The sequence below is a fragment of the Nicotiana attenuata genome, unplaced genomic scaffold (assembly GCF_001879085.1).
Source record: "Nicotiana attenuata strain UT unplaced genomic scaffold, NIATTr2, whole genome shotgun sequence".
In the NCBI taxonomy this organism is placed as follows: domain Eukaryota; kingdom Viridiplantae; phylum Streptophyta; class Magnoliopsida; order Solanales; family Solanaceae; genus Nicotiana; species Nicotiana attenuata.
In genome coordinates this window covers 75,911-88,821 of record NW_017671052.1, presented here as the reverse complement: position 1 = coordinate 88,821, position 12,911 = coordinate 75,911, and the positions used below count along the sequence as shown (strand labels likewise).

At 35.8% G+C, this 12,911-nt stretch overlaps 2 protein-coding genes across 2 annotated transcripts; one reads left to right on the top strand and one right to left on the bottom strand.

Annotated features, from left to right (window-relative positions):
- Window positions 1-4,582: 4,582 nt before the first annotated feature.
- Window positions 4,583-5,401, bottom strand: LOC109205536. The gene has a single exon (XM_019368247.1). The coding sequence runs from the start codon at window positions 5,337-5,339 to the stop codon at window positions 4,764-4,766; it is 576 nt and encodes a 191-aa protein (XP_019223792.1). The 5' UTR covers window positions 5,340-5,401; the 3' UTR covers window positions 4,583-4,763.
- An 818-nt stretch (window positions 5,402-6,219) lies between these two features.
- On the top strand, window positions 6,220-10,334 carry LOC109205534. The gene is made up of 5 exons (XM_019368245.1): window positions 6,220-6,514; window positions 6,787-8,219; window positions 8,357-8,631; window positions 8,774-9,056; window positions 9,423-10,334. The coding sequence occupies exons 1-5, from the start codon at window positions 6,220-6,222 to the stop codon at window positions 10,332-10,334; spliced, it is 3,198 nt and encodes a 1,065-aa protein (XP_019223790.1).
- Window positions 10,335-12,911: the final 2,577 nt, after the last annotated feature.

The window sequence follows — 12,911 nt, the reverse complement described above, 5'->3', positions numbered from 1 at the left end:
TTTATATGTATTCTGTTTTCATTTACTTTTGAGACAGATTGTACTTTTCTTTTCAGACATTTGTATGTAGTATTCGTAGGTAGTCCGTGATATTGTGACACTGGATTTCGGGTAGAGATGTATGTTGGTATTGTCGCACTGGATTTGGCTAAGTTATAACATTACATCTTCCGCTTGTATTCATTTATCGTTAATGTTTCACTGTTGATCGCACGTTAATTTAAATTGTTAAAAAGGGCTAAATAAATGAGTTAGTGATTCTATAATATGCGGCTTGCCTAGCTTTCACGAGTAGGCGTCATCACGGCTCTCGAGGGTGGAAAATCCGGGTCGTGACAACGAGTAGTTCCGTATGATGTATTAAGAATAGTGTGAAAAATTTGAGTTTATTCCGAGTTGATTTGATATGTTTCGGCGCGAATTTTTGGAAGTCGAAAGTTCGAAAATTCATTAAGTTTGATTTGAGGTGTGTTTCGTCGTTTCGATGTTGTTATGCATGATTTGAGGCCTCGAGTATGTCCGTGTTATGTTATGGGACTTGTTGGTATATTTGTACGGGGTCCTGAGGGGCGCGAGTGAGTTTCGGATAGGTTTGGGCTGTGTTGCGCTCGTTTTTCTTATGTTTCGACGTCGTTTCTTCAAGCATAAATGGTACCACATTAAACAGATGCGCTCCAATTTCTATTTTGATTGAAGCATTAGATCTTTATCGTAATTACGGATCCATAGCAAAAGGAATCGACAAATTTGGACATCGTATGAGGATTTTATGGTCATTTTACTAAGAATTGGGTTGTCAGATTTTTTATATTAATTAGGAAATTGTCACCGACTTCGTATTTAAAAATCTGCACTATTTTCAAATATTAAAACCAACATATCTCCATCATTATAAGGTCAAATGGAGTGATTCAAAAGCCTAACTTGACAGAAATTTCACAAGGAATCCATTGGAAGCATCAAAAGCGAGTTTCGGGATATTTGGCACACAAAAGGAGGCAGAACAGCTGGACAAAAATACTTAATATTAAAGGTTTATTCATTTGATCATATTTTGAGTTGGGAAGCTCGGATTTAGGCGATTTTATAGGCGATTTTCACCATTTGGACTGGGGCAAGTGTTTTATACTCAATTTTGGTTATATTTCATGAATTCATTTTCATTTTTGGCATTTGATTGATGATTTCAAAGTGAAATTTGGGGGTTTGTCTAAAATTTCATAAAGTGAATTTTTTGAGTTTTGAACAACGATTCGGAGTCGTATTTGAGTGAAACTAGTATGGTTGGACTCGTAATTGAATGAGTTATCAGATTTTGTAAGTTATGTCGGGTTCTGAGGCGCGACCTTTATCGATTGAGTTTGTTTCCTTTGGCATTATTTGATGAATTTGAGTTGCTTTTGGCTAGTTTTGAGTCGTTCGGAGGTCGTATGCGCGGGATGGTATTTTGAAGCATCGTTTGGCTTGCTCGGTATTGGATTTGGCTTGTTCGAGGTATTTAACACTTCTAAACTTGGTGCTGAGGGTATGAAACCCCGAATTACGTGTTATGTGCTTGGTATTGAGGTGGGGCACATGCTAGGTGATGGGTGTGTGGGCGTGCACCGTGTGAATTGTGACTCAGTTATTGTTGTGGTACTATGTAGTTACCTGTTCTTATCAGTAACCATGAAATCTCTACGTACTAGAGCTATTGAGCTGTGATCCATGTTAGAAACTATCTCTAGGCTACATGCTTATTCTGTTGGGATCCACTGAGGTCATATTGTTGTTGAATTATTTGTTTAAGTTGCAATTTCATACTCAATCATGTTCATTCATTTTATATCATATCTCAGTCTTTGTTGCTATTTGTTGACACATTATATCATCATTTTGGGTACATGATTGAGCATGATGAGTAGAAAGTGTGAAACAGTAAGATTGAGTACTCTGAGAGTGTGAGTACATGAGTTCATCCCTTAGATACATTGCATTGACATGCACACATGATATACATGCATAGAGATGCATTTTTCTCATGTTGTACGGTATCACATCATTCATGACTTTTCACATATATTGACATATAGATATAAGATGTATTTTTCTCATGCCATTTGTAAATGAAACATTTACCTGTGGAAAGCTTTTTGGAAAAAATTACAGTTTTTAAACTTACTCATATTTTCGGCGATTTCGGTAAAAGATTTGAATTTTCACTGATATATATTTTCTAGAAGTGTGAAAGAGCTGGGCATTTTATCTCCGAGTTATTTCTTTTGTTACTTTCATTATGTTGTTGGCTATTGGTGTTGGACTCTGACCCTTGTCACAGCTCGTCACTACTTTCAACCTAAGATTAGGTTTGTTACTTATTGAGTACATGGGGTCGGTTGTACTCATACTACACTTCTGCACCTTGCGTGTAGATGTTGGATGATGATGTTGCTGTGATCAATGGGAGCTGGAATTGGAGTACCTGCGTGCCGGTTGTAGCTGCCTCTTGTTCATGGTAGCCTTAAATCTATAAAAATTTGTTTATGTATATTTCGAACAGATGAAGTATTTATTTCATACCACCTTTTAATTAAATTCTAATCTTAGAAGCTCGTCATTTATAATACCAGTCCTTGGAGAATGTATCAGATTCAGATATTTTCTTTTATTTAATTGTCTTATTAACTTCATTGGAATTGGATAGTTGTTAACTGGATTACCTAGCGAGTTGGGTTAGGTACCGTCACGATTAGTTGGATTTTGGATCGTGACAATTCCTACCCTGCAATCAAAGTAATAGCGGCTGTAGCATCCACCGGTAAAGTATGGAAGAGGATAAAATTTCTCTGTGGATAGGGCATATCAACACCTCTTGCAAAACTCTAATTAAGATTGAAGCGATTTCATTCATTCTATCACAATTCTTTGGTGATAGGATCTCAATATTGAACACGATGTAATACCTAATAGACTAATACTTAAACTGATATACATACAGATATTAATTTGCACTGAAAAAAGACAACACCTTGCATGTGCTATGGCCTATGGCTGGATTTTCTTTCTCTCTCAAGTTATTATCAATCTATTATTGACCACAATTTTCATCTTTATCTATCTAGTAATTAATGCTAGTACACCTCCACAAAAGTGGTCTAAATCAGAAGTCCACATTAGCAAAATAATATAACTACTTTACGTACATGAACAATTTGATCATATCATTGCTGATATAGTTGTGGCCCCATGAGAAAAAGATTCACACAGTATTTTTTAGATATAAGGTTTTACTATTTATACAGAGGTATAACCACTATATATATATACATATATATTCATTGCTGATATAGTTGTGGCCACTATTTATGCATAGGTATAACCACTTTTTATATATATATATATATATATATTCGATTATTATTTTGAAAGATTGTATACAGTGTTATTTATTATTATTATTATTATTATTATTATTATTATTATTATTAACCCGCGCCAATAACTATTTTTATTGATTTGATGTTTTGCTTAAGTAAACGTCGAAAGTTAATACTGAACTTCGTATTAGGAGAATGAGGTTGACTTACTAAATAAAATACTCGCAATAAAATCATATAGTCAGAGGCGGATTCAAAATTTTGGGCAGATGTGTATATTATTACGAAGATATGGATCCAGGATATAAATTTTAGGGGTTCAACCTTTAGTTTTTACTTTCACATTATTATCAGTTCAAAAGTTAAATTTTTTTTTAAAAGTAGTAATTTTCTTACATTTATATCTACACTCAATGATGAAAATATTAGGATCAATTGGATTCATTGACTATCTGCTACATCATCCACTGCTGCTAGTTTTAATATACACAATTCGTTTAATCATATAAGATTTTTCGGCAATAAAAGAAAAATAAGAATTACAATGTGTGAAATTTTGAAAGAATAAAGCAAACAAAGAAAGATAAATAAAAAGTGCTGACTTAATATGAAAAAAGTGACATCAGACATTCCCATCCCCGTGGGCGCCTAGCTCTAGAAAAAAATGAGAGTAAAAAACAACAAGATTTTATAAGATTTGAACTCATAATTAATCTCACTTAGAGAGGCGCACTCAATTATAACCATGTCGTCATATTTTACTTTGAGCTTGGGTACATATGCATATTGCTATGCATGATCTAGGGAGAAGAGCATGGGTTCACGCAGGAAGATCCAGGATTTAAATTTTATAAGTTCAACTCTTAAGGGTTTTAGCATTGAACATATTATATTTTTAAAATTATGGAATCGTGTCTACTATTTTATAATTTTAATAAATTTTTGCATATAAATTTTTACTCCGCATAAAAAATTATGAATAACACACTACATTCGTCGTTGGGTTCACATGCCCCCATTAAAAACCCCTAGATACGTCTAGCCAAGATTAACAAGAAGTTATAATGATATTTCATGCAATCATTTGCATGAGTTAATTAATTTGTATTTTTACCTTATTTATTATTTAATCATAGTAAAGCTTATTTATTATTTAATCATAGTAAAGTATATCAATTTATGATAAACATCAGATGCAAATAAATTTAACGCGGTAAAAATCGGTAAACCTAAATTATAAAACTTAAAATTGAAAATATTTCCACTAAAGCAGAGCTTCATATATCCTAAAAACTGTACATAACTCTTGTTTGAAATAATAATCACTATATTGAAATTACTTTTACTTGCAGCCTTGTAATTTTGTGAAAGTTAAAAAAATATAAATAAAAAATAAAAAATTGAAAACTACCTCTGTACAAACTTCGACTGCCGGAAAACCTTCATCGGACTTAGCAAATACCATCCTTTCAACTTCCCCGGCGACATGACATCATTTCCACCGGGGACTGACGTCAAATCTACATTCGCCGATCTCGATCTTATCATCATCATCCTCGATAATTCCTTAATCCCCGTAGTATTATAGTAGTACTTATTTTCAGCAGTACTTTTTTCTTTCAATTCAAATTCGTTCTCTTTCCCCTCCGCTTCTCGAGTTCTTTTCCTGGACTTAAAAATCCACCAAAACGACGCTGTTTTAGTACTCTTCTCACTCGCCGGCGGGTTTCTCCGGTCGCTGGTATTACTATCTCGCGATTTAACGAATGGAATTCCGACGGATTTTGATCTACACAACGCCGGCTCGCTGTCGCATCCTACGCCGGCGCCGCTGCTTCTGCATGAACAAGGGCGCACGTTAGCGCAGTGAGGGCAAAGTTTGGAAAGTCGATTGCGTAGGCAAATTGAACATACGCCAGGTCTGCGTTTCTTCGAAGGGTGTTTTGGACATTTCCAGACTTCTTCTTCAATATAGTACGCCATTAATTTTCTAGTCTCTCCTCTTGTTGTATGTTGCTCTGTATATATATAATTTTTCAATCTGAGCTTTATATATATATATATATATATAGCCAAATTAAGAAATGTAAGAAACTAAACGCGGATAAGAAATAATAAAACGACGCGTTTTACTTTCTAAACTTGCAATGCTTAATGTATGCTTAGCCGTCTCATCTTTCTATAAAGACTTGTGCTACAATTATAATTTAAACATGTTCAAATATATTAGGTAAAAAAAATTTAAGTGATTTTCTTTCTCCATTTGGCTAAGTCTTGGGTAGAATTAATTAACATTTGTGTTGGTGGGAGGTAGTACACACGTAACTTGTGGTTTAAAACATATCACACACGTAGCTGTGGTTGTAAAATCTTGTTATTAAGAGTGAAATTAAAAATATAAAGTAAAATTAATTTTAAATATAAAAATATATTATTCCTTTTTAGGCAAATTGAAAAGAAAATGTATCGTATAAAATGTGTAAGAAAAAGTACATTTTATTGAGTATCTGATTCTTCTCAAGATTAATGTAGGTGTCAAGTAACTCTTTTTATTAAGGCTTAAGTAATTAAAAGAAATTACCTAATTTATTTTTCTCATTTAAACATTGTTCTCTCATAATTTTTGTTCGAATTAACATCATGGACTTAGAGCACACCCTCGAGTCGAGTGCTCTCTCTTTAAGTTTTATGTAATAACGGAATAAATAGAATCTATTTACATAAAAGTAAATTACAAGAAAATATCTACACTAAAAAGAGAATTGATAACTCGAGCAAAAGTGCGTAATTTACAGTCAATTTACACTTAAATTTTATACATATTTTTCATTGTAAGTGCATAAAATTGGAAATTCAAAATAATATGGATACATATGTTGAGAAAAAGATATCAATGGAGGAAAAGAAGATGTCAATAGCGGCTATTCACTCTCACAAGGAAGAAGAGAATGAGAGACAGAACACTTTAGGTTTAAGGACATTAAACTATGTTTCGGACATCTCTAGGACAAAGTCTAATTCAGTTTCAATATTGACACATGGATTAATCTTGTCCCTTGATCAAGTTTATGATGGATTAAATAAGGACCGTCCAGATGAGGAAATGTACAGCTGCACAACTTTGGATTCCACACTAAATCTCCACACATGTGAACCGTGTAAATAGATAGAGAAGAATATTATTCTGTTAGTTGGTTTCTACATGGCAAATAAGGAGTGGACAGCTGTATAGTTAGTTTTCTGGTTTTCTTATTTTTCCTTTTTCTTTCTTTACACAAATACTTGTATAAATACACATGTTACTACAGATAATAAAACACAGAAAATTTCACAAAAAATCTATTCTCATATTCATAATCTTTCATGGTATCAGAGCATAGCTCGTTTCTGGATTAATCTTCATTCTTCTTCAATTTTCTGTTCGTCACAGTTTCACTCACTATGGGTGATACAACAGAAGTAACTCTCACTCAAACTGCTTCCAGTAATGGAGCTAACTTCGATCGAAATCACCCTTATTTCTTGCATTCATCAGATGCTCCAGGAATGAACTTGGTGAATGCAGCCTTTGATGGAAAAGGTTTTCAAGGTTGGAAAAGGTCTGTTCTGATTTCCCTTTCAGCAAAGAACAAACTGGGTTTTATTGATGGAACCTGTGCTGCTCCTGCCATCACAGCCAAGGAATACCAGCCATGGACCAGGTGCAACGATATGGTCACTTCTTGGTTGTTGAATTCACTCTCCAAAGACATTGGAGACAGTGTTATCTGCTCCAAATCTGCAAGAGAACTTTGGATCAGTCTAGAGCACAGATTTGGAAAATCAAATGGAGCAAAATTGTATCACTTGCATAAGGAACTATCTTCTCTAGTTCAAGGAACAAATGACATAGCAAGTTATTTCACAAAACTCAAACGTTTATGGGATGAGCTGGATTCTCTACTTTGTGATGTGAAATGTCTTTGTGTTTGTGTATGTTCAGGGAAACAAAAGCTTGAAAAATCTTTGGAAGATGAGAGACTTATACAGTTTCTCATGGGTTTGAATGATGTTTATAGTCAAGCTAGCGGAAACATTTTAATGTTGAATCCTTTACCTAGTATAGATCATGCTTACTCTCTAGTACTACAGGATGAGAGTCAGAGAGAAGTCTACACGAATCCTCTCATTTCTTCTGACTCTTCATCCTTCATGGTGGGAAATCAGGCAAGCTATGCACTAAGAAATAACAAGCAAATGCAAAGGTACACAGGGCAGAATCAGCAGTCTCAAAAGGCAGGAAACCCCATGCAATTCCAGAAACCAGGAAGCAATATGCAGAAATTTGCAAACCAGTCACAAAGAAACACAACCTCAAAACCAAAGAGACAAAGGTTCAACCCTAATGTATCTTGCACTCATTGCAAAAAGATAGGACACACAGTTGCAGATTGTTACAGGATTATTAGATTTCCTGAGGACTTTGAATTCACAAATGCCAAAGGAAATCAAAATCAGATTAGGGGCAATAGGGTGCTTACAGGAGATCAATCAGATTATGCAACAGGCAGTTATAATGAAGTCCTGAATCATCACCTCTCTAAGGATCAGTTCTCACAACTGATTCAGATGATCAAACAAGTAAAAGTTTCAGATGGAGGCAACAGTTCAGAGATAAATGCAAGTGCAGTAGCTGGTACTATTCACAAATATGCTGGAAGTTGTTTTTCTGTTTTCAATACTAATGTTTGGATAATTGATTCAGGGGCTTCAGAACATATGTGTTTTGATTCAAATGTTTTTATCTCTTTAGATCCTCTTCCTACACCTTTACACATAAATCTGCCTAATTCATTTAAAGTCACAGTTACACATACAGGGGAAGTGCCTATCTCTCCCAATTCATTCTAGAGAAGGTCCTTCATGTGCCTAGTTTCAAATATAATCTATTATCAGTCAATAGATTTTCTGTTCAGTTTCAATGCATAGTCTTATTCACTCCTACTCAATGTCTATTGCAGGCCCCTTTAATGAAGAGGCCTCAAGTTTTTGGTGATACACATGAAGGACTCTACCTGTTGAAGCCTAGTCTTAAGGAGAAAACTGTTTCACCTTCTTTTCCCAATGTTTTCAATCAAATTTCAGTTATCTTTCCATTTTCTGCTAATGTGGTTACAGATGTAAACCTTTGGCATGTTAGATTAGGGCATATGCCTTTTTCATCAATGAAGAATCTTAGTTTTGTTTCATTGCCTTCCCATTCTGATTGCTTATGTGATATTTGTCCTAAAGCTAGGCAAACTAGGATTCCTTTTTCTTTGAGTCAAATCAAATCCAAAAGAGCATTTGAATTAATTCACGTGGATACATGGGGCCCTTATAAGGAACCTACCTATAATGGTTTTAAGTATTTTTTTAACCATTGTGGATGATTTTAGCATGGGGGCTTGGACATTCTTGTTAACCACTATGAGTAATGCTTTCACAGTCTTAAAGAATTTTTTAACAATGGTTGAGAGACAATTTGTTGTCAAGGTACAGAAATTGCGAACAGATAATGCATTTGAATTAGGCAAAGGCTCACAACAAGCAGCCTTTCTCAGTTCTAAAGGGATAATACACCAGACTACTTGTGTCTCAACACCTCAACAGAATGGCATCGTTGAGAGAAAACATAGACACTTGTTGGAAATAGCAAGGGCTTTACTTTTTCAATCACAGGTACCTATCAGCTATTGGGGGGAGTGTTTACTAACTGCAACACACCTAATAAACAGGCTGCCTTCCAAGGTTCTTTAAGGAAAAATACCATACTCTATTCTGTTCAATAAATCCCTTTCCTATGATTCCTTAAGGTCTTTTGGATGTCTTTGTTATGTTTCTACCTTGCCTAGTGGTAGAAACAAATTTGAACCTAGGGCAAAGAGTTGTGTCTTTCTGGGATATCCTTTAGGTCAAAAGGGGTATAAAGTGTTGGACTTAGATACTAAAAGAATTTTTGTGTCTAGAGATGTTCATTTTCATGAAAACATCTATCCTTTTGCTTCAACTTCCTCACCTCAATCTGATATTTCCATCCCAGATCAGATTTTCCCTACCCCTTCTCCTGTAGACACAACCACCAATGATCTTTCCCCACCCTCTTCCTTCCCCTTTCCTCACTCTTCTGAACCTCCTCTACCTTTATCACCTAGTCCCACCAGCCTTCACTCACCTCAACCCTCTTCCTTCCCATCCCCTCACTCTTATGATTCTTCTTCTCCCACAAATACTGTTTTGCCTAGAACACCCACTCCTACACCAGTTATCAGGAAATCTACTAGAGTTACTAAATGGCCCTCTCACCTACAAGATTTTGTTTGCTCTAATGTCTATTTCACTGATCTCACATCCTCCTGTTTCATTCAACCTTGTAAGCCTAATATTTTTAGCTTTGGTGCACTCTCTGCTCATAACAAACAGATAATACACTCTCTTTCAGAGATTTCAGAACCAAGCAGCTTTTCTCAAGCTTCTACCCATCCAGGATGGATGCAAGCAATGCAATCAGAAGTTGAAGCCTTGGAAGCTAATCACACATGGGATGTAGTTCTTTTACCACAAGGGAAGAAAGCCTTACCCTGTAAATGGGTCTACAAGGTCAAGCATAACTCAGATGGGATTGTTGAAAGACTCAAAGCACGCTTGGTAGTGAGGGGGGATATTCAAAGGGAAGGAATTGACTACACGGAGACCTTTTCTCCTGTAGCCAAGATGACTACAATACGATGCTTAATGGTCATTGCTGTAAAGAAGAATTGGCCTATTTCTCAATTGGATGTAAGCAATGCCTTTTTACATGGTGATTTACAAGACGAGGTCTTTATGAAATTTCCAGCAGGTATACCCTCCCCCAGTCCCAATCATGTTTGTTTACTTCGGAAGTCACTTTATGGTTTGAAGCAAGCTTCCCGGCAATGGTATGCTCGGCTTGCTGGTGCACTAAGTTTTAACGGATAATCTTCATCTTTAAACGATTATTCCTTATTTTTCAAGAAGACAAACAATAGGATTTCTATAGTGGCTGTTTATGTTGACGACATTCTTATCAGTGGGGATGATTTGGCAGAAATGACCTCACTCAAAGCTTTTCTTCACAAAGAATTCAAGTCAAAGATTTAGGTGACCTTCATTATTTCTTGGGTATGGAAATACTTCGCGAAAAACAGGGGATAATAGTTTGTCAAAGGAAATATACCTTAGATTTGCTAAAGGAGTTTGATGTTTCTGGTCTTTCTTCTGTCTCCTCTCCACTCGAACCTTCTTCTAAGCTCCGTGCTGATGAAGGTCCTTTGCTTCTTGATCCCACAATCTATCGGCATCTTGTAGGGAAATTGAACTACTTAACCCATACAAGACCCGATTTGCCCTTTGCTGTGCTAAAATTGAGTCAATACATGCATCAGCCAAGATGCTCGCATTTCTCTGCTGCTCTTCGTGTTCTCCGTTATTTGAGTTTGGATCCAGGCCAAGGTATTCTCTTGAATTCAGATCCATCTCTTTCTCTTCTGGCCTTCTGTGATTCCGACTGGGCTTCATGCCCTGACAGTCGCCGGTCAGTGAGCGGCTTTTACATCAGTCTTGGTGGCTCCCCCATCTCTTGGAAGTCTAAGAAACAGGTCTCAGTTTCTCTATCATCCGCTGAAGCGGAATATCGTTCCATGCGTCGAGTCGTGGCAGAACTCTCTTGGCTCACTCGTCTTCTTTCCGATATCTCTGCTACTCCATCTCTGCCGGTGCCTGTCTTCTCCGATAGTAAAGCAGCGATTCACATAGCCCGGAACCCCGTCTTCCACGAGCGTACAAAACATGTGGAATTGGACTGCCACTTTGTCCGGCAGCAATTCCTCTCCGGTTTAATCTCCCTCTCCTTTGTCCCTTCATCTTCTCAGCTGGCAGATATGTTCACCAAACCTCTTTCAGGGCCTTCGCACAAAGCTATTCTGGGCAAGTTGGGTGTTATTTCCTTACCCTCCAACTTGAGGGGGGATGTTGAGAAGAAGATATCAATGGAGGAAAAGAAGATGTCAATGGCGGCTATTCACTCTCACAAGGAAGAAGAGAATGAGAGACAGAACACTTTAGGTTTAAGGACATTAGACTATGTTTCGGACATCTCTAGGACAAAGTCTAATTCAGCTTCAACATTGACACATGGATTAATCTTGTCCCTTGATCAAGTTTATGATGGATTAAATAAGGACCGTCCAGATGAGGAAATGTACAGCTGCACAACTTTGGATTCCACACTAAATCTCCACACATGTGAACCATGTAAATAGATAGAGAAGAATATTATTCTGTTAGTTGGTTTCTACATAGCAAATAAGGAGTGGACAGCTGTATAGTTAGTTTTCTGGTTTTCTTATTTTTCCTTTTTCTTTCTTTACACAAATACTTGTATAAATACACATGTTACTACAGATAATAAAACACAAAAAATTTCACAAAAAATCTATTCTCATATTCATAATCTTTCAACATAGACCAAAAGTAAAGATAAATAGGGGAATGCCATATATATCAAATTAATGGCAGGAACAGTATAGTCATGATTTCTAACCTACAAGAATTGATTTGTCGAAAGTGATAACAAAGTCTGGGGCCTACAAAAAAAAATCTATTTTAGATTTTGTGGTACTAATTGGAAAAAGAAAGGAGTGGCGTCTGCATTCTTATTTGACCTTACCAATTTTAGGTTAAGAACTTAAAGATGTTTACATAATTATTATTAAAACCCAAGGCTTCGATATTTTTTTATAATTTTTGTTTGGAAAATAATTAATTATAATATTAGGTATAACTGTAACTGAAATTGGCACGTTTTAAGCTTACATCCAAATTCCAATGCAAAGCCCGTTACGAACAAGTCAACCTTCATAATGGCGACCACCAAGAATTGTGGTAAAATGGTAAATACTGTTTCATCTTTAACCAGAGGTTTAGGGTTCGAGCTATGGGCATGAAGTCGACTTTATTAGGGAGCACTATATCCCCAATGTTAGACTTTCCGACACGAATTTAGTCGGGCTCCAATAAGAAAGCCAATAAGGGTATTGGACATCCGAATGAGAAACAAAAAAAATCTTCATAATGGCGTATGCATGATTCTTAACAAGCGATATTGACTTTTACAGAAATACACAAATAAATAAATTATATTACTAATAAAAATAATACAAATACACTAGTTAATCATATTATTGCGTATATATTGAAATTTCCTTGTTTTTAAGCATACCATAGCGTATATAGTTAAGAAATTGTTTGACACTGTTTGTATCAATGTGCCTCACCCTGTAGTACCTTAGCCTAGCCTGGAGACGCTAACAAAAGAAGAAAGTATACCTCTTTTGTCTAGATAACTGCTTATAAATTATTAAAATGGTAAGTAATGTTCGAAAGCAGTGTTCCTAATCAAGTAATTAAGAGATCTCCTTATTAGTAGGAATTTAGGAAAAATGCATAAGTATCCTCTGACCAATACTTGAATTTCCAACTACACACTCTACCTTTTCGGGGATTTTATTATTTTCC